The sequence below is a fragment of the Orcinus orca genome, chromosome 8 (assembly GCF_937001465.1).
Source record: "Orcinus orca chromosome 8, mOrcOrc1.1, whole genome shotgun sequence".
NCBI lineage: Eukaryota > Metazoa > Chordata > Mammalia > Artiodactyla > Delphinidae > Orcinus > Orcinus orca.
In genome coordinates this window covers 44837925-44864294 of record NC_064566.1, presented here as the reverse complement: position 1 = coordinate 44864294, position 26370 = coordinate 44837925, and the positions used below count along the sequence as shown (strand labels likewise).

At 39.8% G+C, this 26370-nt stretch overlaps 1 protein-coding gene across 2 annotated transcripts; it reads left to right on the top strand.

The window, feature by feature from the left end:
* The first annotated feature begins 19 nt into the window (after positions 1 to 19).
* Positions 20 to 24566, top strand: CTR9 (CTR9 homolog, Paf1/RNA polymerase II complex component). 2 transcript variants are annotated; one of them, XM_004279188.4, is made up of 25 exons: positions 21 to 253; positions 1790 to 1888; positions 3613 to 3852; positions 4366 to 4483; positions 4958 to 5047; positions 6111 to 6259; positions 7395 to 7502; positions 10419 to 10526; positions 10634 to 10870; positions 11098 to 11187; positions 11302 to 11430; positions 11541 to 11724; positions 13031 to 13119; positions 13631 to 13816; positions 13904 to 13991; positions 14134 to 14282; positions 16315 to 16431; positions 16574 to 16719; positions 17632 to 17703; positions 18601 to 18736; positions 18888 to 19034; positions 19661 to 19818; positions 20877 to 20973; positions 21200 to 21312; positions 23484 to 24566. In XM_004279188.4, the coding sequence occupies exons 1-25, from the start codon at positions 209 to 211 to the stop codon at positions 23917 to 23919; spliced, it is 3531 nt and encodes a 1176-aa protein (XP_004279236.1). In that variant the 5' UTR covers positions 21 to 208; the 3' UTR covers positions 23920 to 24566. The 2 variants fall into 2 exon arrangements, with proteins under 2 accessions (XP_033260403.1, XP_004279236.1); XM_033404512.2 differs by having other exon boundaries at positions 20 to 253; positions 11098 to 11430.
* Positions 24567 to 26370: the final 1804 nt, after the last annotated feature.

Here is a 26370-nt window from a genome sequence, read left to right as displayed (position 1 = left end):
GGGCGGGGCTGCCGGAAGTCGCAGGTCGCCGTCTGCTGTTCGTTGTTTGAGCTGCTGACGGGAAGGAGAAGCCCGAGCTTCGGCTGCGCCGCGGGGCGGCAGTCACGACCGGAGCCCGAGCCGCCGCTAGCCTCTGGAAGAGCCAGAAGCCAGGAGCACCAGCTGCGGAGCGGCGGGGCCGAACGCCCGCCTGCCTTCTGATCTCGCCATGTCGCGGGGCTCCATTGAGATTCCCCTCCGGGACACTGACGAGGTAAGTGTAGAGAATGGGGGAGGGTGGGGACCTTGAACTTGGAGATCTCCCCCTCCCCCTTTCTCTCGACTTCGTTTCCGAAGCGAGAGCACCCTCTCCCCAGATCCAGCTACCCGGCCGAAGCTCCTATCACGTCTTTCCCCAGCCCCAGCGCCCTCCCAGGCTGGGAACATCAGGTCCGCGCAACCTCGAAGCCACCCCGAGAAGGAGTTCTTGAAAGTTCCCCACCAACCTGTCCGTATTTGACAGTACTCTGCCCTTTTCCTAATTCAGGAGCGCAGGGGTGTGACAGTGCCTGATAAAATATAAGGCACCTCATAGATCGCAGAGGTGGGCGCAGATGTCACTGTGTTCTCTCTGCTACTCAAACTAAGTGTCTCTCCCTGGGAATATATAGGATGTCGCCCTTCCTCCCTTAGAAACTCGAGTATCATGGTGCACCACATCTGCCACACAAGGCTCCATCAACGAAATAGAGACCCCAAGATAATAACCGCTGCAGTGTGCTGATAGAATTAACCCCATTTCCCTTCCTGTCGCCTCTTTTATGGGTGGCCTATGGCTTGTGTGAGTAAAGTCCTCAAAATTGATGTTGTCTTATTCGATATCTCATACTCTTACTTTTGATTGAGGTACAATATTGAGATATGTTTCACTTACTGTAAAATCCAGTGGTTTTTAGTAGTGTAACCATCACCACTATCTAATTCCAGAACATTTTCCTACTGTTATTTTTGTGCCACATTCAGGAGTGTGTGTGACACAAATGATGCCTCCATGATTAGTGTGTACGGTGGCACTCAACTTTGCATTGCCTCTAGGACTGTGCTTCTCAAGTTGTCAGACTGGGACTTCCCTGGTGGCACAGTGGTTAAGAATCCATCTGCCAATGCAGGGGACACGGGTTCAAGCCCTGGTCCAGGAAGATCCCACATGCTGCGGAGCAACTAAGCCCGTGCGCCACAACTACTGAGCCTGCACTCTAGAGACCGCGAGCCACAGCTGCTGAAGCCCGCATGCCTAGAGCCTGTGCTCTAGGCACAAGAGAAGCCACCGCAAGGAGAAGCCCACGCACACCGCAAGGAAGAGTAGACCCCGTTCCCCACATCTAGGGAAAGGCCGCGTGCAGCAACAAAAGACCCAATGCAGCCAAAAAAAAAAAAAAATTGTCAGACCGAGTCTTAGAGTCTGTGGCATGAGTCTCTGGGGTGTTTATCTGTACTTTACCTGCATTATACGTTACGCAGGGTTTCCTTTTAGTTTTTTCAGTAAGAAAAGCTTTTGTAGCATTTTATAGTTCTAGTGATTTGAGGACGAATATCAGGGTTTGTTTGCTATGCTTTAATATTACCATATAACGTATTTGTCATATGCTCCTTAAACGTTTCTTAATGTATGCTTGTTCAGCCCTATTGAAAGTGAACACAAATCCTATGTATAACCATACTGATGTATCTTTAGGAAAGCAGCAGTCAAAGAAGAAATGTGAATTTTAAAAAGAAAAATAAGAGTTAAAACCTACATTTTGTATTTTAGGTCATTGAACTTGACTTCGATCAGTTACCGGAGGGAGATGAAGTTATCAGTATTCTGAAACAGGAACACACACAATTGCACATATGGATTGCTTTGGCGGTGAGTATTCATGTAACAAATATTTTTTATATGTTGACTGGAAAAAATACGTGGTTCTGTTTTCAGTTACAGTAATAGCCAGCTTGGGTGAATGATAGTACCATGTATATGGAAGTTAATTGTATTAAAGGCAAGTTTACTAAGTGATGTGTTGGCCTCTGGTAAATTAGTTTATGTTGGTGAAAGCAGAATTCATTTAAGTTAAAGAGTACTCTATATTGAGCATTTGATTATTTAGTGATTACTCAGTGAAGACTGGCTTATGGTTTGTAGATAAACTGAGAAAAAACGAGGTGCCACAATTTAAACAATCTAACACCCTCTACCCTCCCCAGCACCAGCTGCATAATGATGTTTCTTTTTTGTGGGAACATTATAGTAAATGATTATGAATAAAATACAGTAAATACTTTGATCATTATTCCTAAGCAAGTTTGTCACAGGTCCCTTTCACATAAAGATATACAGGAGGCCTCTGACCTTGAAGAGTCAGAGAAGTAGATCTGGAATCGGGCTTGTGTCCAGTGCTCAAGCCTAAGTCTTTTTTTTTTTTTTTTTTTTAAGCCTAACTCTTAAAGAGTTTCTTAAGTATGGATTTACAGAGAGATGCTTTCAGTGACAAGCAGTGCCCTCCTGACTTGAAGTGCTAAGTTTTCCTGGTCTTTGGAGAACAAGACATTAATGCTTGTCACATATTTTTTAAAACCAGAAGGGAACTTAGTATTTTTTTAGTACAAATGCCTCCTTTAACAGCACTTACATGAAAATTGAAGTCTTGGAGGGTTAGCATGGAACCTGTAGTAAAATAAATTCATAAAGCATTGTGGGCTGTAGGTTGTTACACTAGAAAGAATGTAGGCTTTGGGATTAGAGAGTCCTTTGTTCAAATTCCAACTCGGCTACTAACTAGACAAATGATCTACCTTCTGAGCCTATTTCCTCATCTAAAATAGGGGGTTGTTAGCACTCACCTTAAGGGTGGTTGTACAGATTAGAGATAATGTATATGAAGCTCCTGGCATTGTTTGTGGCCCACAGTAAGGGGTTAATAAATGGTGGATATTCCTTTTATTATTAATAAATGAAACAGGTACCCAGGGAAGTTATTCAGCAGACCCAAAGTCACAGACAATTTTTGATGGATCTATAACTGGAACCCAAGTTTTCTGTTTGGAATTCTTTATACCCTCTCACTATTGCTTTCTCTCTTGGGCTCTGATTTAGTTTGAAATCAGCTATTGCTAGGTAAGAAGATGGAAGCATTTGTAGTGATTATAATTTTTTAAACAGCTTTATTAGGTATAATTCATCTATAGTAAACTGCATATATTTCATATGTACCATTTGAGAATTTTTAGCATATATGTACACCTGTGAAATCATCACCACAATCAAGATAATGAATATATCTATCACCCCTAAAACTTTCCTCCCACCTCTCCCTTGCCCCTCCACAGTGCCCAGGCAACCCCTGATCTGCTTTTTGTCACTAAAGATTAGTTTGAGATTTATCCATGTTGTAGCATGTACCCAATAGCTCCTTTTTACTGCCGAGCAGTAGCCGTTATACAGATAGACCACAGTTTGTCCATTCACCTTTTGCTCAACAATTTAGTTGTTTCCAGTTTGGGGCTATTACACATAAAGCTGCTATAAACATTTGTGTACAACTTTTTGTATTGACATATCCTCCAGTAATTCTAGTTTGATTCTTTACCTTATAGCTGGAATACTACAAGCAAGGAAAAACAGAAGAGTTTGTAAAGTTGTTGGAAGCAGCACGTATAGATGGCAATTTGGACTATAGAGACCATGAAAAAGACCAGATGACTTGCTTGGATACATTGGCAGCCTATTATGTACAACAGGCTCGGAAGGAGAAGAATAAGGACAACAAGAAAGATCTTATTACACAGGCAACCCTATTGTATACGATGGCAGATAAAATTATTATGTATGATCAGGTAAATTAAATCAGATATCTTTGAATTTATGAAAGGGAAAAAAATACGGCATGAAAGTAAAATGTGTATAATAGGCAACAGATTTTCTTTCAGTTTTTCTTAAAATAACATAGTTGATAAGAATAGTCAAAAAGAAGGGTTCCTTAATAGGATAGAAATTTCTTTGGTCCTGATACTGTTGAAGTAATATGGGCAAATTTAGCATGTGAAACTTAACCACATGTTGAGTTGGTAATTCCAACATCCTCAGGTGAACTTCAAGCATATTTTAAGGAGTTTGAACTTTTCTTTTTGTCATCGTTCCTGGCACAGACAACTTGCATTTTGGGATAGTTCCTCAATTTGCAATTAAGAATTGCTTACTGGTAGTTTAAACACATTACAGTGATAAAGGAATTTGTGTGATGATCTGCTTCCTTCCTATATGGTTTTTATTTTCATGTTACACATTTGTGTTAAATTGTGGTTAGTCCTGGATAAAGTCAAGTCTAAGATGATGCATTACTTTTTCAGAACCATTTGTTGGGAAGAGCCTGCTTCTGCCTACTTGAAGGTGACAAAATGGATCAGGCTGATGCACAATTTCATTTCGTACTCAACCAGTCTCCAAATAATATTCCAGCCCTTCTTGGTAAGTCACTTTTGGCAACCATCTTAGGAATCTATATTTTTCATCTGTGCCTAGAATGTATTTCTTTGTTGATGACTCCTTAGTAACTGGGCTGGGCAGCAAAGTAGAAGAGCTTTACCTTATTAAAAATAAAACTATTACAATAGATCATTATTTCTGTTGAAATTACAGAAATAAGATGTATACCAGTTAAGCATAATTTGTTATACACTTCTAAAGCGTCAATAAACAATCTATTTGGACAACTCTAAGCTACTTTAATTATTTTATAACATTTAACATAGTATAGTACCGTTCTATTTATAGGCATAGATTAATATACCCTCATGGAAAACAAGTTTAGATATGAAATCATTTTTGCTGTTTTCAAGTGTTTGTTACTGAGAGATATATTTGATTTAGGTGAGTTAGTAGAGAGCATATGAGACTTGTGTTCTTTAATAAGTGCATGTTTATTTTTAAAAATCATTACAGGTAAAGCTTGCATTTCATTCAACAAGAAGGATTACAGAGGAGCTCTCGCTTACTATAAGAAAGCCTTGCGAACTAACCCAGGATGTCCAGGTAAGAGAAAAACTGTAAGTCTAGGCTGTGTATGATCCAACTTAAAATATTGGTATTTGATTCAAAAGCTGCATAGTAGATCATAATATAATCTTTTTGCCCTATACTAGTTTTCTTTCCAAAATCTCATTCATTTAGCAAATTTTGAAGTCAAATGTAAAATGTTTCCAGAAGGAGAGGGTGTCAGTGTCAAATTCTGTTGTTAGGCCAAGTAAAATAGGGAATGAAAGTTGATCATTGGATTTGGCAGCATACAAATCATTAGTGACCTTGATAAAGCAGTTTTACTGGAATGGTGGAGGTGAGATACTCATTAGGGTGGAGTCAAAAGAGAAAAGGGAAGGAAGGGAATTGGGAGGCAGCAAATGTAGATCTCTCAAGGAGTTTTACTATCTAGGGAAGAGTAGGAATGAATTGACAACTGGAAAGGGAAATGGAATCAAGAGGGGATTTTTTTAAGATGCGAGAATGTATATGGATGAGAATGATCTAGTTGAGAGGGAAAATTTGATGATGTGGGAAAAATAGGGCAGGGTTGCAGGAGCAGTGTCCTTAGATGAGAAGGGGTAGGAACTAGTGAGCAGTGGAGAGGTTATCCTTAGAAACATGGTTGTGTTTTGGCATGGCTTTGGAATTGGGAAGCATTTATAAGCATAGCTCTGCAGATGTGCATGTAGTCAGTCACTATATTTAAGACCTTAATGAAGCTTTTTGTTCTCTGTTTAAAAATTGCTCTTTAAAAATTAGATAATGAAGGTGCAGTGTAGCCAGGAGCATTGGAAGACAAGAAAAATACCACTATTATAGGTGTTCTGTTCTATGGTGAGAAAGGCATCCTTGATGAGGGGGTAAGTGTTGGGAGGTGTAAGGGGAGAGTGGTATGCTCTGACCTCCAGTGAAACCAAGTTTGTGATACACCCGAAGATTTTATAGTGTAGTTATACTGAAGTTAATTCTGCGATTTTGCAACTTGTAAATAGAGAATGTTTAAGCATTTAAAAAAATTTTAATCCTAAAAATGCCCTAGTTTGACAGACTGAATGACTTGATTTTATTTTTGTAGCGGAAGTTCGTTTAGGAATGGGCCATTGCTTTGTGAAACTTAACAAATTGGAGAAGGCTCGTCTGGCATTCAGCAGAGCCCTGGAACTCAATTCCAAATGTGTGGGAGCATTGGTGGGACTGGCTGTTCTAGAACTCAACAATAAAGAGGTATGTGAGTGAAAAAACTGTCTAGTTCCTGACTGATTTGTCAGGTGAGTAGTATTGAATTATATATTGAATTATATCTCAACAGAGCTGTTAAAAAATGCAATCTTTTGGAGTCTTTTCTGTTATTTGCCTTAGCAGTAAATCATTTAGGACAGTGATATCAAGTATATTTACTACATGCACCCAATTTCAAAGGGCAGGAAATGCTTTCCAGTGGCAGTGTTTCTGCAGTTAAGTTTGTTAAGAAAGCTAAATTCTAAAAGTTTACCTCACTATTTGAATTTATTTTTATTATTTTTTCTTTAATTTTTAAAGATTACTTTCCATTTGCAGTTATTACAAAATCTTACCTATATTCCCCATGTTGTACAGTACATCCTTGAGCCTATCTTACACCAGTAGTTTGTACCTCCCACTTTCCCACCCCTGTATTGCCCCTCCCCGCTTCCCCCCACTGGTAACCAGTAGTTTGTTCTCTATATCTGTGAAGCTACTTCTTTTTTGTTATATTCACTAGTTTGTTGTATTTTTTAGATTCCACATATAAGTGATATCATACATTATATATCTTTCTCTGACTTACTTCAGTTAGCGTAATGCCTTCCAGGTCCATCCATGTTGCTGCAAATGGCAAAATTTCATTCTTTTTTATGGCTGAGTAGTATTCCATTATATATATATATATATATATATATATATATATATATATATATATATATATCATATCTTCTTTATCTATTCTTCTGTTAATGGATACTTAGGTTGTTTCCATTATCTTGGCAGTTTCCATATCTTGCTATGAACTTTGGGGTGCATGTATCATTTCGAATTAGTGTTTTTGTTTTTTTCAGATATATACCCAGGAGTGGAATTGCTGGGTCATATGGTAGTTCTGTTTTTAGTTTTTTGAGAAACCTTCAAACTGTTTCCCACAGTGGCTATGCCAATTTTCATTCTCACCATCACTGTTGGAAATTTTTTAATCCCTGATGAAAGTTAACTAAAACAAGAGCTATATTTTGCTATCTGAACTTAGATTTGTATAATCTTATTTCTTCAACTATAAAGGAAACTTTGAAAAAGTGCTATTTAAGTAATATTTCACTCAACCCTGCCATCATTGTTTTTCTTTTAGGCTGATTCCATCAAAAATGGTGTCCAACTTCTTTCCAGAGCCTATACTATTGATCCTAGCAACCCTATGGTATTGAACCACTTGGCAAATCACTTTTTCTTCAAAAAGGTAGGAGAAATCATTTATTAAAGTTGTTTAATTTTAAATCCTGATTTTTGTTTTTCTGTACTGCAGGTGATACTTTATCTTTTTAACTTGGAAAGAAATTTTAATCAAGAGTTTTTTTTCAAGTTAGAGTTTGGATTAGTATCTGGGAATACTAATTAGTATCTGGGTATGTTTGTTCATTCATTCATTCATTCATTTAATAATTATTGACCCTGTATACTGTACCCAACATTGCGATAGGGATGTGAAGTTCAGTAAGATGTGGTTTCTGCACTCAAGGAGTCATTTCATAGAAAACACAGATATGGGAACAAATGTAAATGTAAAAATAAAGGTCTCTGCTCTGCTGTGGTAAAGAAATGAAAGAGGAAGTGATTAAGGAGAGTTTTCATCACCAAGAATGAGAGAGCTCTTGAACTATGTTTTTAGAAGAAGGTCACTAGGTAGCTGAAAGAAGACAGGCACAGATCTATGAAATGGTCTTAGTAGTTTAGTAAGAGTGTATCATATGGTGAAATTTTTGCTTGTTTATTTTCACATGTTGATCATGATGTAATTTTTTAAGTTGCCACTAACTCTGTAGAAGCAGTGGCATTCTAGGTTTCTCAAATACTAAAAGTTTTTTTTTTTTTTTTTTTTTTTTTCTAAAAGAGTTTTTATATAGTTAGTAAGCATGAGTTTAATCAGTCATTTTTAAACCAGGTACTAAATTATACCCAGAACTTTAATTAAATAGCAGTTTAGGTAAGAGTTCACAAAACTGCATCAATCCTTATTAGTAATAGATGCTATGTTGCTGTTATTGTTGCTATTAATATGCATCGTATGCTTGTAAAATGCCAAGTACTGTTAATAGTGCATGCTGTGAATTTATATGATATTCAAAATAGTCCTATGTGGTAGGTAATATTTTCCTCATTTTGTGGATGTATGGAAGCAAGAGTTAATAGCCTGAGGTCACACAGCTATTCCCCATGATGCTTTACTCTCTCTGGCTGTAGAAGTATACCCCCCTTTCATAATGAATTATTAATTAAGCTTTATGCTATAGCTGTTCTAGTACTAAAAGACAACTACTTAAGGAGAGGATGGAAATGTATCTCATATGTAAATGAAGTGTTACTGTTTAAGATAAAACAGCTACACAAGTTAGTTTGGTTTTTACTGGAAAAACAGCAACAGCACAAAAACAGAGGATGGATGATTCTAAATATTTGAGGGCATATCTAGTAGTCAGTGCTCACAGCAGTTGGGACAGCTTCCTTGAACCAAATGAGAATAATTCAGTTTTTAATTTTCAATGCTAGTCACCCTTCCACTGCAGAAGATAAAGACTTGCTTCTACTGAGAACAATCAGTATATTCAGAACCTTAAAGATTACATAGGTGATGGACTTCCCTGGTGGCGCAGTGGTTGAGAGTCCGCCTGCCGATCCAGGGGACGCGGGATCGTGCCCCGTTCTGGGAGGATCCCACATGCTGAGCGGCTGGGCCCGTGGGCCATGGCCACTGAGCCTGCACGTCCGGAGCCTGTGCTCCACGATGGGAGAGGCCACAGCAGTGAGAGGCCCGCGTACCGCAAAAAAAAAAAAAAAAAAGAAAAGATTACGTAGGTGAAATATGTAAATCAAGCCAGTATATTTGGGTGTTACTGAACACCTGATCTGTGATCAGCACTGTGCCAGGTGTCATGAGGTCATCTTGCACTGGATATATGTCTTTAAGGTTTACAGAGCATGTTTACATATGTTTTCTCAGTTTGTCATTACAACAGCCCTCGAAGGTAGGCAGGGTATTTCCATACGCTCATTCCAGTGAACAGTATATAAATTAAGCCAGAAGGCTGTGTCATGTAATTAAAAGTGTGGAGTTTGAATCACTTGGTTCAAATTCTGGCATCACCATTGTATATAGTTCTGTTGCTTTGCGCAAATAAACTAATAATTTCCCTAAACTTTAATTGCCTCACTTATAAAATAGTAATAATACCTACTGTATAGGATATGAGAGATGGTAGTTAGGATTAAATGTAATATGCATATTAAATACTTATCTAATGTGAAGCACTCAGTTCCTGATAAAAGCTGCAATCCCATTATTATTTCTAATGTTAAAAAAAAAAAAGTCGAAAGTGGTCATTGACCAAACAAAAACTCTACTTCAGACCAGATTTCTAGTCAAATGAATAAAACACATTCCTATTAAAACTGGAAAGTTGTTTCTACCCCTGATGTATGAACTCTGACTTTGAGACACTTGGGAGACTAATCCAAAGGAAAGTCAGGCCTAATAGAAAGGTCATGACCCATGCATTCAAATAGAGCTGAGTACAAGTCCAGGTGCTGGCACTTGCTACCCTCATGTGATAGAACATAGCCTTGGAGTCAGAAAAAAAACAACAACCCACTAAATCGAGATTCTGGCTTTTCACCTTAGATAACAAACTTTACTTCTTTAAGTGTCTATTTTCCCATCAATAAAATGGTAATAATGACACACTTTACAGGGAGGTTGATTAAGCTTAGAACTAATATAAGTATTATACCTAGCAGAGGGCTTTGGATATAATAGTTCTCAATAAATTGTAACTGCTTCCATTGCTGTTAATAAAGGACTTAACCTCTCTTGGGTTTTCTCATCACAAAAATAGGGACTAATGCCTCAAAGGATTGTTGTGGGGATTAAATGAAGTAATAGTACTGGGGAAATGTTAAGTACTGTACAACTGTTAGTTCCCATCTTCCCTGAATTTATCAGCAAGGGGAATGAGGAAGATGATTTGTAATTCTGGATACAGTGCTGCTATTGTTCATTCAATGAACAAATTTTAAAAGTGAAATTTGGGGAAGCCTTATGACTGAGACTGGTAGAGTTGTTTGGGTTCACTCAGTTGAGTTTTGGATCTTCCTTGTTCAGGATTACAGTAAAGTCCAGCACTTGGCTCTCCATGCATTCCATAATACAGAAGTGGAGGCCATGCAAGCAGAAAGTTGCTATCAGTTGGCTAGATCATTCCACGTCCAGGTAAGTTAACTTTACACCCTCTCTAAATATCTAATTCTTTAATGGTTTTCCAAATCATTTAAAAACTTTTGTACATATTGTTGGCCTTGTTTTATTTCATTTTTTAGGAAGATTATGACCAAGCTTTCCAGTACTACTATCAAGCCACACAGTTTGCCTCATCCTCTTTTGTGCTGCCTTTTTTTGGTTTGGGACAAATGTACATTTATCGAGGTGACAAAGAGAATGCATCTCAGTGCTTTGAGAAAGTCTTGAAAGCTTATCCTAATAATTATGAGACTATGAAAATTCTTGGCTCTCTATATGCCGCCTCAGAAGACCAAGAAAAACGAGATATCGCCAAGGTATGTTTTAAAAATCTAAAAATTTTATTTTCTGTTAGCTATGTCTAGATGCGCATTCCTCATGTCTTGTTATTGCTGGTAGAAATATGATGGACACAGTTCTGTTAGCTGAGTTTGTTGTAGTCGAACTAACATTTGACTTATCAAACAGGGTAGAGTAGCCACCACGTTTGAATGTCATACCCTAGAGTTGGAATGCTTTAGCTTAATGATCTCTTTCATCCCAGGGCCATTTGAAGAAGGTCACAGAACAGTATCCTGATGACGTTGAAGCTTGGATTGAGTTGGCACAAATCTTAGAACAGACCGATATACAGGTATTTAGCCATGTTTTCCGTCTGCTACCTGATGTGTTTTTGGTAAGCCTAATGCAGTGTTTCTCTTCCTCTCATTTTCACTTACACTTTATTCTGTCCACCATGAAAATACAGGGTGCCCTGTCAGCCTATGGAACAGCGACACGGATCCTTCAGGAGAAAGTGCAGGCCGATGTCCCCCCAGAGATTCTGAATAACGTGGGTGCCCTCCATTTCAGGCTTGGAAATCTGGGAGAGGCAAAGGTAGGAACGTAGAAATATTCCCTTCTTTTATACTATCAAGTTCAATGCACACTTTTTCCTATGTATCAACCAAGTCTTTTAACAATGTAATTTTCTTTTCTTTCTCCTAGAAATACTTTTTGGCATCATTGGATCGTGCAAAGGCAGAAGCTGAGCATGATGAACATTATTACAATGCCATTTCTGTTACAACATCATACAATTTAGCCAGGCTGTATGAGGCGATGTGTGAATTCCATGAAGCAGAAAAACTATATAAAAACATCTTACGGGAACATCCTAATTATGTTGACTGTAGGAATTTTAAACTTTTTTTGTGTGTATTAAAATGTCCACAACAGCAGCAAAAAATTTAGCCTGAAAAAAATCTTTCTTAGAACCAGTAGTAAACAGTTTTAGGAAATTCCCTTGCGGTCCAGTGGTTAGAACTCCATGCTTCCACTACAGGGAGCCTGGATTCGATCCCTGGTCAGGGAACTAAGATCCTGTAAGCCCCGCAGTGCAGCTGCGGTGCGACCAAAAAAAAAAGTTAAACAGTTTTGAAGGTTATATGCCTGCCCCCTTTTCTTCAAGGCAAATTTGTGGCCTTAAAAAAAAAAGAGAAAAAAAGATGCAGCTTCAGTTAAATTTATGCTAGAAACAAAAAGAAACAACTAAAAACCAGTTGGACCATATTTTATAGACTAGGCCATCTTCAGTGGGTCAGCTACCTTTATTAGGCTTTTAACAACTCCTTGGCATATTTGGTGATGGGTTTATCTTTATGATGGGTCCTGCTTTGAATTCATATAAACATTTTGCAATGTTTATAATAGAAAGAACAGTGCTTTTCCTGGAAATAATTATTACTAAAAATGTCCTACCTTGAGTTTTTACAACCTAGACAATGTGAAATTTGGTAGGTTTTTAACTAAAAATATTTTATATGCTGTACTTCCCTTAAAAGAACCTAAAGCTATGAGGTTTTGACTCTGGTCAAATTAGGGGCTAGCAATTTGGCCCCTGTCGTACTGTTATGGATGCAAAAGTGATTTAAAATAAATAAGATTTTAGTTGAATGTCAGGCTAAATTTGAACTGAGTTGATAGGCAGTAGTAAGCCATTGTTGTTTCCTGGAGAGAGTGACATTTTTTGGAGAAAATAACAACATTTGTATGGCACTTTTTTTATTTAAGTGGAAGAGCCGCAGTTAGAGCCCAGGTTTTCTAACTAGTAATCCCTAGTAGTCTGTGCTTTCACTGTAGTGCCATATGCCAAGCACAGTGCTGTGCATCAGAGAGAAATTGGAAACAGAACAATGCTAAGCTTTTAAAATAACTTAACTTGAGATGATGACTTGGTCCAGGGTGCTAGCCTGGGGAATAGAGTGGAAGAGATAATCTGAGATTTCAAACAGGAAGACTTGATGGTGGCAGAGTTGCTCTTCAATTTATTAGGTTATTAATTAGCTATATTGATGCTTGATATAGTTTCACCTGTGGGACTTTTCTGTTCATTATTAATGTATTAATGAAAAACAATTGTTTCAAAAGTATGACTTTAAAATTATGATTCTACTTTATAGCTAATATTTTAAACATGAAAACTTGTATATTTTCAGGCTATCTGCGCCTAGGAGCCATGGCTAGAGATAAAGGAAATTTTTATGAGGCTTCAGATTGGTTTAAGGAAGCTCTTCAGATTAATCAGGTTGGTAATATTAACTCTTAGATTTGAAAAATAATTATTTCACCATTTCCCCCCAGTAAATCAATTTTTCCTTTTAATGGCTATCATATTTCTAGACTTGGCATCTCCCTGTTTTTTTCATTTACTTGTTAAAGATACTAAAGGGTATCGAAGTCATCTAAACGTTTTGATTGTGGCCCACGGTAAGAAATAGATTTCACACTACAGCCTAGTACATACACACGTGTGTATACAGACAACTGAAATCAAAGTTTTACAAATCATTTTGTGCTCTTTCCATAGGCAGTACATTGACATTTTTACTGTATTCCATTCTGTTGCATTTCTTATGGTGATAACTAAACACTAAATTGATGTTACAAGTCACTGATCCATCTCAACTCTCAGTTTGAAAAACACTGTTGTAAATGTAGCTTGTAAACCTCTCCAGTAATCAGCTGTTGTGGAAAGATGATTGATCTCTCTGAATCCAAATTACAGATTTTGCTTCTTTTTATACGTGTGTTTTTAGGACCATCCGGATGCTTGGTCTTTGATTGGTAATCTTCATTTGGCAAAACAAGAATGGGGTCCAGGCCAGAAGAAATTCGAGAGGATATTAAAACAACCAGCTACTCAGAGTGACACTTATTCTATGCTAGCCCTTGGCAACGTCTGGCTCCAAACTTTGCATCAGCCCACCCGAGACAGAGAAAAGGTAATCTTTTTTCATCTCTTTAAAACAAAATTGATACTTATTTGATTCTTGTTTGAATTTTTTTATAATGTTTGTATCTTTTTATAGGAAAAGCGTCATCAAGATCGAGCTCTGGCCATCTACAAACAAGTACTCAGAAATGATGCAAAGAATCTCTATGCTGCTAATGGCATAGGTAATTATACAGTTTGGATATCCATAATAATTTGTGAAATGAATGCTTTTGGAGGGATGTTTGCAGATCAGAATTTCTCTCTAGTTGTTTTTCTGGCTACAATTAGAAAATTCTAATTCTGTGAACCTTTTTATAACTTTAGGAGCTGTTTTGGCCCACAAAGGATATTTCCGTGAAGCTCGTGATGTATTTGCCCAAGTAAGAGAAGCAACGGCAGATATCAGTGATGTGTGGTTGAACCTAGCACACATCTACGTGGAACAAAAGCAATATATCAGCGCCGTTCAGATGGTAATGTCTTATTTTTCAAGATATTTTTATTTTGTGTTCATTGTCGAGCACTTGTTTCCTTAACCATTCTGTTCCTGCCTTGGAGCTGGGTGCTATCTCTTACGACACTGTGTCTATTCAGAGGCTTATAATTATATATGGTTAAGGCCAGTCTTTGGTGTCCAGACAGAGATGTGAGTCCTGGTTCCACCTCTAATTGCATGTCTTGGACAAAGGACATCTTCTCTGAGCCAGTTTTCATATCTATAAAACAGAAATAATTGTACCTTAATCTCATAGAATTTTTTGAGCATCCAGAATGAAAAATACTTGGCACCATACTTGGCACTAGTTTGCCTCGCATAGCAGTAAGTACCCAGAAGTTAGTGGGATTTAATATCCGTTTGCTTGTTATACCCTCTTACTTCTCAGATGAGAGAACTGAGTTTCAGGAGGGTTAAATTACACTTAAAATGAAACTCCATGGGGATAAGTTTTCATGGTTATAGAATTATTTTTTTTAATTTATTTATTTTTGGCTGCATTGGGTCTTTGTTGCTGTGCGCAGGCTTTCTCTAGTTGCGGCAAGCGGAGGCTACTCTTCGTTGCAGTGTGTGGGCTTCTCGTTGCAGTGGCTTCTCTTGTTGCAGAGCACGGGCTCTAGGCGTGTGGGCTTCAGTAGCTGTGGCATGTGGGCTCAGTAGTTGTGGTGCACGGGCTCAGTTGCTCCGTGGCATGTGGAATCTTCCCGGATCTGAGCTCGAACCCGTGTCCCCTGAATTGGCAGGCGGATTCTTAACCACTGCACCACCAGGAGAGCCTATGGCTATAGAATTTTATTATGCTTTTCATATTTGTTGATTACTTGAACTTGAAGTAAAAGAGTCATGCTTAGCATCTTTTGCATAGTAAAAAGTAAAAATGCTCTTATGGGGGAATTATTATGGTCAGAAAAAACAGGTTTCTGACCAAAGTTAGAAGACAGGCTCTGGACTTCCCTGGTGGCGCAGTGGTTAAGAATCTGCCTGCCAATTCGGGGAACACTGGTTCGAGCCCTGGTCTGAGAAGATCCCACACACCGCGGAGCAACTAAGCCTGTGAGCCACAACTACTGAGCCTGCACCCTAGAGCCCGCGAGCCACAACTACTGAAGCCTGCATGCCTAGAGCCCACGCTCCACAACAAGAGAAGCCACCACAATGAGAAGCCCGCGCACTGCAACCAAGAGTTGCCCCCTCTTGCTACAACTAGAGAAAGCCCACGTGCAGCAAGGAAGACCCAGCGCAGCCAAAAATAAATAAATTTTTTTTTTTAAAAAAAGAAGATAGGTTCTGGGAAGTGGTTAACCATTTTTCTAAAAAGGATGGGTATTATTGTATTCAGAATATTGGAAAGGTTCTGGTCACAGGGACTTACAGAACCCAGATTGCATATGGTAGTCTCAGAGGTTGTGTTTTTGGAGGTGGGCCTTCTTGATCTGCAAATTAATTTCTAGGGATATTCAGGGAAAAACCGTCTAACCATCTTCCACAAAAAAGAACTTACCTATGATAAGATGTGTTCCATGGTCAGAAAGTGATATGTTCACAGCAAAATTAATACCAGTATTGCTATATTGGTTTTACTAAGAAATTAACAGCAAGAACAGTGAGATTTATCATTCTCATTGCCAGTAGTTTCCACCAGTCCTAAAGAAAGGTGGTAGAGCACCTTAGGAGCCAGGTGTATGACTTCTAATAAGTTGTCAGTGAGCCTGTTCTAGATAGTATTGCTGAAGAAAAGACCTTCCAATCTGTTTAACCTTTCAGTGTTGGTCGAAATTTCAAATGGAAAAACTATTTCTAGTATGTAATTTTTCTTGCCAGGTTTTTATGTTGTGAAAAATGTATGCTGGTGAGTGTAAAATATCGTTCTCAAATTAGTCTCTGAAATTAACCATTCAAAAGACAAAATACCTTTTCACATAGCTTTAAAATCGCTTGAAATTTTGTCACAAAATGACAATATCATTTAATCCTTGTTGTGTTTTAATTAACGTTTTCTTTTATTGTAGTATGAAAACTGCCTCAGAAAGTTCTATAAGCACCAGAACACTGAAGTTGTGCTCTATTTGGCCCGGGCTCTCTTCAAGTGTGGCAAGTTACAGGAATGCAAACAGACTCTGCTGAAGGTAAAAAAGAGAACTCAATTCTATGCTGCATTGTATTTTTTATCCTGTTTTACGCATGCTTACACACCTAACACTCTATTTGACTAAAATCCTTTTCATGTCATTATACCATATGAAAGATTTGCTTTGTTTTTGTTTATAGGCTAGACACGTGGCACCCAGTGATACAGTTCTTATGTTTAATGTGGCCTTGGTCCTGCAAAGATTAGCTACCTCTGTCCTGAAAGATGAAAAGAGTAATCTGAAGGAAGTACTCAATGCTGTGAAAGAACTGGAGCTTGCACACAGGTAAGATTTTGTAGGAACAACCTTTGAAATGCTTTGTTTCTTTAAACCCACATGGCTCAAAAGAGAATCATTCTCTATTAGAATCATTCCAGCGATTTTTAAGCCAAAGCAGACTGCTTCCGCCAGGTGGCGCCCAACCGTAGCCAGGATCCTGATAGAATTGGATCATGTGGTCCGACCCCTAGAACTGGCTGGCTGGCTTTGCAAACTTGCCCTAGATTTTTCATTGACCTGTCAATAATATGACCCAGCATTTTACACACTAGAAATTTTTAGACTCCACTTACGCTGGTTTTACTTGTTATACTAGTGACTTTTTATGTGATATTAGTTTTACTTAAGCTGAGATTAAGACCTTTCCTCTTAAATATTGAATAAATTTATTCAGCTCAGCTCAAAATTTATGTAACCTTACAGTACTTATTTAGTAATTCAGTGTATGGTAAAATTAAAACCTGACATCTCTTCAGGTTTTGTCCAGCCTTATTTGAATTCTTGTTTAATTATTCTTTGCCTTGTCTAGTAGATTGTAAGTGCTTTCATGGCTTAAGCCTCCTAACCTCCATGCTGACATATTTAGTAAATTTGGGGTTTAGTAAATATTCATTGCTGGAATTGATTTTTGGTGGTTTGTGAATTTACTGATACCGTTAACTTTATCATCAAGAACTTACTAATATTGGGTGGTATATTGATGAGAGTCTTTTTTTAAGTGAGTTGTATATATATTTTTCCTATTGAGATAACAGCCCTTCATGAATACATTCATTTAAGTATTAAGTATTCATTAAGTTTCAATCAGTATGTAAGCCTCCTCTCAGACTGTTTTTTTAAGAACAGATTAAAAATCTAAAGGGTGTATTTCATTAATTTTTTTTTAAGTAAAGTATTTTATTTTCTCATTCTATTTAGATATTTCAGTTACTTGAGTAAAGTTGGAGATAAAATGAGATTTGATTTGGCCCTTGCTGCTACAGAAGCCAGGTAATGTACTATTTATGGAAGGTGACTCTGGGTGAGGCAGTGATAGCAGTGTGGACTGGGAGAGTGACACAGTAGTGAATGGGTTTCTGACCTTCCAGAGGTCAGTCTTTCACACTCCTCTCTGGGACACTCCAACCTGGACCAAGGCTTTTTCCTAAGGGTCCTTTCAGGGAATATGGCAAAGTTCAAGTACTTAAGTTGTATGGGAAAATACTTTTCTATTTCACTAATGTCAGCTATGTAGTCAGAATCAAGACACGATTCCTGAATCTGTCACATGTAAAGATAGTGTCGGGAATCTTTTTAGCTGTGCTTTGGGAGGACGGTTATAATTTGCAAACTTAACATAGTTGACAGTATTGGCTTCTGAGAAACTAAGTTAATTTTCCTAATTAAGACTCCCTGGTGGTGCAGCAGTTAAGAATCCGCCTGCCAGTGCAGGGGACACAGGTTCGATCCCTGGTCTGCGAAGATCCCACATGCCGCGGAGCAACTAAGCCCATGTGCCACAACTGCTGAGCCCGTGAGCCACAACTACTGAGCCCACATGCCACAGCTACTGAAGCCCACGTGCCTAGAGCCCATGTTCCACAAGAGAAACCACTGCAATGAGAAACCCGCGCACCACAACGAATAGTAGCCCCTGCTCGCCACAACTAGAGAAAGCCTGCGCACAGCAACGAAGACCCAAAGCAGCCAAAAAAATAAGATAAAATAAAAATTAAAAAAAAGAAAAGGGCTGAAGAATTAAAAAAAAAAAAAAAGACTTCCCATAGGTATCACCTAATGATCCTGCTTCAAACTTTTAAATGTGTGTAAGGAATACAGATGCTCTGAGTTTTTTAATAAAAAGTATATTAGCTACATACATATTTCTCTAAATTTGGATTGTTCTAGGCAATGCTCTGACTTACTGAGCCAGGCCCAGTACCACGTGGCCAGGGCGCGCAAACAGGACGAAGAAGAAAGGGAATTGCGGGCCAAACAAGAACAAGAGAAAGAACTGTTAAGGCAGAAACTTCTCAAAGAACAGGTATGTATTGTGTTTGCAGTTATACTAGAATTAAAGGTGTACATACATACACTTTGTATGTTAAAAAAGAAGTTCTTCTGATGGTAGCCATGATTTTTTTCTGTCATAAGAACATTGTGATGAGGTTTTTTCCTACTCTTTTTCCTCATAGGAAGAGAAACGTCTCAGAGAAAAAGAAGAGCAAAAGAAACTTTTGGAACAGCGGGCCCAGTACGTAGAGAAGACCAAAAATATTCTTATGTTTACTGGAGAGACTGAAGCAACAAAAGAAAAGAAAAGAGGTGGCAGTGGTGGACGGGTAAGATATGACTCCAGTTAGAAACGAAGCTAATTGGTTAAATTCACTCAGTCCTTAGTCCTGAGCTTTGGCTTCCTCCTTTGCTAAAAGTTAGTTTTCCAACAGAGACTGCTTTAAATGGTGTCCAGTATTTAGAAATGCATTTCACTGTTAGCTGAGTACAGTTTACCTTGTAGCAACTTTGTAGTTGATGATTTTTGCTATTTGAGGCATTCATCCCAATTAGAAGTTTTTAAAGTATGGGCCTCACCATGCGCTTCTTCCACGTGACTTAGAGCAGCGGTCCCCAACCTTTTTGGCAGCAGGGACCGGTTTCGTGGAAGACAATTTTTCCATGGATGGTGGCAGTGGGGAGGGGTTGGGGGGAGGTGTTGGTTCAGGCGGTAATGCGAGCGATGGGGAGCAGTGGGGAGCGGCAGATGAAGCTTCGCTCGCTCGCCCGCCGCTCACCTCCTGCTCTGCGGCCCGGTTCCTAACAGGCCACGGACCAGTACCGGGCCATGGCCCAGGGGTCGGAGACCTCTGACTTAGAGGACTGATGGGAAGTGGCCTCTTTCATACCTTAGCATTCCACCCACATTCCACCAGCCAGGAAAGCAATGACTGTGGTCTTGTTTGGGTTTCAGCGGTCCAAGAAGGGAGGAGAGTTTGATGAGTTTGTCAACGATGACACCGATGATGACCTGCCTATATCCAAAAAGAAGAAGAGAAGGAAGGGCAGTGGTAGTGAGCAAGAAGGCGAGGAGGAGGAGGGTGGCGAGAGAAAGAAGAAGAAGAGGAGAAGGTAGTGTCATGGAATAACCTTTTAAATCACCTGGGTTTTAAACCACCTCATGAAAGTGGCAAAAGACCTTTCACCTTCTGAATCTTAGGTTTAGAATCTGTGAACACCTTTTTATCACTTGATCCCCCCAGACAGGGAAGCCTTTCATTCCCCCATTTCCTACTTTAATCCTAAAATGGACCCCACTACCAAATTCCCGGCGTGCTTGGAGTCTCCACACATGTCCACAGCTTTCCTTCTGAGTGCTCCGAGTCAGTCAATAATTGCCTTTCTTATGACTGAAAATTGCAATATTTATTGGAAAATCTATGCAGTTTAGGATGAGAAACGTTAGTGTGTCCACACTGACTGTCCATCTTTGAAATCTTAGAAAAGCCACTGAGCTTCAGTTTCCTCTCTGTAAAGTAGCGATGGCCCACCTCCTGGTTTTACAGGATGTATAAAATGTGAATTTATGTGAAAGAAGGGCCTTTTAATCCTCCTAGTGCCATCCGCTGTTAGGATAAGTGGTGCCCTGCCCCCCTCTCACCTGGAAGTGCCCCTAAGCTGTCTGTTCCTCTCATGGTGCTTCTGTGTCCGGGAACCTCCAGTGTTAGCTAGACCTGTTCTTTCCAACCCATGTCTGGCTCTGCTTGTGGAATTCATTCAGACCTGTGGAATTGAAGCTGTGGCTGGATATTAGCAGGCCTGGGATGAGTAGTTGGAAGGGAAGAAAGAGGAGGGGAAGGAGGTTGAGTCTGGAGCCTGGGTCTTTTCTCACATCTTCTGTCACTCACCAAGGGCAAGATTCACGCTCATCTTAGATTAGTAAGAGGGCTTAAAAGTGACTCAGTTAGTCAGCAGACATGGCATAAATACAGTTTTTGCAGACTCCCGAGCCATGTGCAGCAAGAGTAAGTTGTGGTCTCTGCCCTTGAGGGGTGTACAGTCTGCTCGAGGCCAGCCCTGTAAAGAAGGGTGTTCAAAATGACTAATACTGTTTGAATGGCACAGAAGTCTTGGGTTTTATAGGCACGAGTGAACCTTGACAAACTTTCTCTTGGTGTTCACTATTTTAGACCTCCGAAGGGAGATGAAGGATCTGATGATGATGAAACAGAAAATGGCCCCAAATCGAAAAAGCGCCGTCTACCAAAAGCAGAGAAGAAGAAGGCAGTAAGTGTCCAGCTCTGTGGTTTTCATCCCCAGTAGGCATCAAAGACTGCGGTACTCTAGAATACATTCTTCCCCTGCAGTGTCTTCAAGCACAGACACTTGTTTTTGAAGTTTGTTGGTTGCAGTTTGATTGTATCAGTATCACTGCAGTGCAAACCCAATTTAACAAGACATCCTAACATAAAGAGTCTTGACTAATCTATTACGTTTGATCTTCTTTCTTCAGCCCAAGCCAGAACGTCTGCCTCCTTCAATGAAGGGAAAAATAAAATCCAAAGCCATAATATCATCAAGTGACGATTCATCTGATGAAGATAAACTGAAAATTGCTGATGAAGGGTAGGAATTTTTCACTTATGTTCTCCTAGTGAAGGATAACCAAGAGTGGTCACTGTGCCAAAGCATCATCTCTGCAGCTTCTTAGAATCTTAGAGCAGGAAGAAGCCTGAGCACACATCTCATTCCAGTCTTGTCATTTTGTCCTACTAAATGTTTGTCCCTTAAAGAAGGAAACCTATTTTGAAATCTCATTTCTTCGTGAATATTAGCTGAAATTTTCTATCATTTTGCTACACTGCCATTGACTGGCTTAAAGTATTAAGAGTAGCCTGATCTTGGTCACAGGGAGAAAGGGACTTTCTTGACCATTTCCTCCCTTGTCAGGCAGGGATGACTCAGCACTGCCTGCTCTATGGAGGGCTTATCGTAGACTCCTCTAGCTCACAGCCTACTTGGTGAAACAATATTCTGTTTTACTTGTACTGAACTTGCCCCTCAAGCTCTGCATTTGGATTCCTAGACTAAGGCTCTTAATACCATACTATGCTGGGTTCTTCTGACGGCCATCAGTTCATTCATCCATTCAACAGACATTTGAACATCCATGCTATGAGATAGCAAGCTGAGAGCTGGGGATGCAGAGGATAAAGACATCGACCCTGCCCCCAGGGAATTTGTACTTTCGAGACAGTGGAGAATGACAAATAAACCAAAACTACATTATAGTGGGAAAAGGGTTATCACTTATATTTTGCATTTATTGCTCTTCAGTGACCACATGTAATCTGGAGTTTAGGTAGTGGGGGGAACTACTGAGGTGTTTTTTTGTGGAAGAAAGGCTGTTTAAGTCTTAGAAGAATAGAGAGTCCTAATCAACTGTACTTCAATAAAAAATAAAAATAATAAGAATTTTTTAAAAAATAAAAGGAAGAGAGAGTCTTGGTTGGTTAGAGGTGAGGCAAGGGTGAGAGGTTAGCATGTCGAAGGGGCTAAGGGTCCTGGTGCAGGGCTGGTCTGGTAGGGTAAAGCGTCTGTAAAGATCTGCAGTTCCCTTTTTCTATGAAGATGCTGGTTGACACAGATTTGGATTGCTTTTCCCTAAAACACTGTTTCACCCTTGCCCACAGTGTTACCCTGGTCCACTGATTACAGAGTGATGGTTAGACCTTCATGAAGTGTTTGCTTATTTGGCCAGATGGAATGGAGTGAATTAGATCCCGGGGCCCACTGGCCCTTAGCGTGTATACAGAATGAGTTATGTGATGTGTGTCTAGGTTTCTTCTTTCAGATGTAAGCACAAAGAGCCTTTCTTCGGTCTACAGGGATGTTTTCATTTCTAGGGAGAGTAGTATGTTTCACCTCCCTCACCCTTCTTAGACTGACCCTGTAGGATTTAATATTCCTTTCTTGGAATATCTGTTATGAAAACCAAAACTAAGGAATATGCCCGAGGAGAAGCATGTGCTCCTCTCCACAGCTCTGGTGGGGGAGCAGTTGTGACAGTGGTGAAGGGAATGTTCTTTCCTCCAAGAAGCCAAAATTCCCTGGGTGCCACTGCACCCCCAAGCATTAGCACAGGTCCCCTGCCCTTAACATCTGATAAGTAGAGGGGGAACTCTGGCAAAAGTACACAAACAAGCTGCAGAACCTTTTTATTTAGCCCCAGCTTCCTATGTTGAGTAGGTCTAGTCGTGGCGGAGGGCACCGGAGCAGAAGCAGATCCTGGGACAGAAAGGGTGACTTTGCTCCTCAGCGATCTTCTAGCACAGATGGCAGTGGCGCAGAGGAGCTTCCCTCCCAGCCAGCCTTGGGACAGAGTGCATTCTTCAGAGTCTCTGCAGCCCAGTGAGGTCCCAGGTTGCACCTCTGCCGCTGTGTATTGGTTTATAAAGATAAATAAATGTATCCCTTCCTTTTCATAATTTTACGTACGAAATTGAGAAATGCTTCATTCTGATGAAGGGTGCCTGGGATGACCAGTGCGGTCACCCTTCACTGTCTATGTTCTGTCTCAGAGCTAAAGTGCCTTATTCTTTTTAACTTTTTAATCCTCTCTTAATAACCCTATCACATTTACAAAAAAGCACACCAAAGGATATCACAAAACGAACACCTGTGTCAACAGCGATCCGGTCAAGACATCAAATGCCCTTCTTTTTTCAAGCGCATCCCCGGTTTGTCGAGGCTCCCTTGGCCAGAACCCTGGTCTAACGAGCGTTTGTCTTTGCCAGACATCCCCGCAACAGTGACAGCGACTCCGACGAGGGCCAGCGGCGGAAGACGGGCGCCTCCTCGGAGGAGAGCGACTCCGACGAGAACCAGAACAAGTCTGGCAGCGAGGCCGGCAGCCCCCGGCGGCCCCGGAGGCAGCACTCAGATGAGGACTCAGACAGCGACCAGCCGACCAGAAATCGCAGGCCCTCGGGCTCCGAACAGTCTGACAACGAATCCCTGCAGTCCGGGCGGAGCCGCTCGGGGGGCTCTGAGATGGACTCTCAGCCCGCGTCCCCCAGCGCCGAGTCGGACCACTACTCCGAGAGAGCATCTGACAACGAGGGGTCCGGCCGAGGCTCCGGCAGAGGCTCCGGCAATGAATCCGAACCCGAGGGATCCAACAACGAGGCCTCGGATCAGGGCTCAGAACGTGGTTCAGATGATAGCGACTAGGCTTTATTTCATGAATAAGCTTCATCTCCGCAGGAAACTTTTTTAATATATGAAAGCTGTGATAAAAACATTTCAGGTGTTTGGTCAAACAGTGGTCGATTTTTCTTAAGGCAATTTTTTTCTCCTATCCATTTGTACGTTACTATGTCCCAAAAGATGTTTCCCTTGCGAGAGTCCAATATTTGAGTCTCTTGAGAAAAAGGTGACTATTCTTTATTATGGTACAGTTCCACCTATCATATGTGAAAACCCCAGGAAGATAAACCCACATGCTGAACCATTCCTCCCGAGATTTGACTGAAACTGTGGCAGATGTCTCATCTTCTTTGTGTGTTAAGCAGCATATTATTAGGACTTTTATTGCAATCTTTTACCAAGTGGTGTGAGGAACTTGGTATTAATGTCTTTGTTCCATTTCAAGTTTAGATCAGGAATATTTTTATTTTCTGGAGGAAGAGGTATCTACTGTATAATTGCACCAAAGTACAAATGAAAGGAAGGTTTTCTTCAATAGTGTAATACTGCAGCCATGTAGATAAAACGACAAATATATCATTTGTTAGGTTGAGTAAGATGTGGAAAAATGCTTTTCTGTTAGTAGTATGCAAAGACCTACCTAAGCCACATAATAAAATTCTTTTACCAACTTTTATGTGTAACTTTGTGTCATTTTTTTTTTGCTCAGTACATTTGTATGTGAAAATTTAGCATCTATAAAAATATGCAAATATTTGGAAGAACCTGAGCTAAGCTGGAGGTTGTTTACTCAAAAGTTCTGTAATTCATTTTTTTTAACATCTTTATTGGATTATAATTGCTTTACAATGTTGTGTTAGTTTCTGCTTTATAGCAAAGTGAATCAGTTCTATGTATATGTATATCCCCATATCCCCTCCCTCTTATGTCTCCCTCCCACCCTCCCTATCCCACCCCTCTAGGTGGTCACAAAGCACTGAGCTGCTCTCCCTGTGCTATGCAGCTGCTTCCCACTAGCTAGCTATTTTACATTTGGCAGTGTATATATGTCCATGCTACTCTCTCACTTCGTCCCAGCTTACCCATCCCCCTCCCCGTGTCCTCAAGTCCATTCTCTATGTCTGCGTCTTTATTCCTGTCCTGCCCCTAGGTTCTTCAGAACCTTTTTTTTTTTTTTTAGATTCCATATACATGTGTTAGCATACAGTATTTGCTTTTCTCTTTCCGACTTACTTCACTCTGTATGACAGACTCTAGGTCCATCCACCTCACTACAAATAAATCAATTTCATTTCTTTCTATGGCTGAGTAACATTCCATTGTATATATGTGCCACATCTTCTTTATCCATTCTTCTGTCGATGGACACTTAGGTGGCTTCCATGTCCTGGCTATTGTAAATAGAGCTGCAATGAACATTGTGATACATGACTCTTTGAATTATAGTTTTCTCAGGGTATATGCCCAGTAGTGGGGTTGCTGGGTCGTATGGTAGTTCTATTTTTAGTTTTTTAAGGAACCTCCATACTGTTCTCCATAGTGGCTGTATCAGTTTACATTCCCACCAACAGTGCAAGAGGGTTCCCTTTTCTCCACACCCTCTCAGCATTTGTTGTTTGTATATTTTTTGATGATGGCCATTCTGACTGGTGTGAGATGATATCTCATTGTGGTTTTGATTTGCATTTCTCTAATGATTAGTGAGGTTGAGCATCCTTTCATGTGTTTGTTGGCAATCTGTATATCTTCTTTGGAGAAATGTCTATTTAGGTCTTCTGCCCATTTTTAGATTGGGTTGTTTGTTTTTTTGATATTGAGCTGCTTGAGCTGCTCATAAATTTTGGAGATTAATCCTTTGTCAGTTGCTTCATTTGCAAATATTTTCTCACATTCTGAGGGTTGTCCTTTCGTCTGTTTATGTTTTCCTTTGCTGTGCAAAAGCTTTTAGGTTGCATTAGGTCCCATTTGTTTATTTTTGTTTCCATTTCTCTAGGAGGTGGGTCAAAAAGGATCTTGCTGTGATTTATGTCATAGAATGTTCTGCCTATGTTTTCCTCTAAGAGTTTGATAGTGTCCGGCCTTACATTTAGGTCTTTAATCCATTTTGAGTTTATCTTTGTGTATGGTGTTAGGGAGTGTTCTTATTTCATTCTTTAACATGTAGCTGTCCAGTTTTCCCAGCACCACTTATTGAAGAGGCTATCTTTTCTCCACTGTATGTTCTTGCCTCCTTTATCAAGAATAAGGTGACCATATGTACGTGGGTTTATCTCTGGGCTTTCTATCCTGTTCCACTGATCTATATTTCTGTTTTTGTGCCAATACCATACTGTCTTGATTTGTAGTAGCTTTGTAGTATAGTCTGAAGTCAGGGAGCCTGATTCCTCCAGCTCCGTTTTTCTTTCTCAATATTGCTTTGGCTATTCAGGGTCTTTTGTATTTCCATACAAATTGTGAAATTTTTTGTTGTAGTTC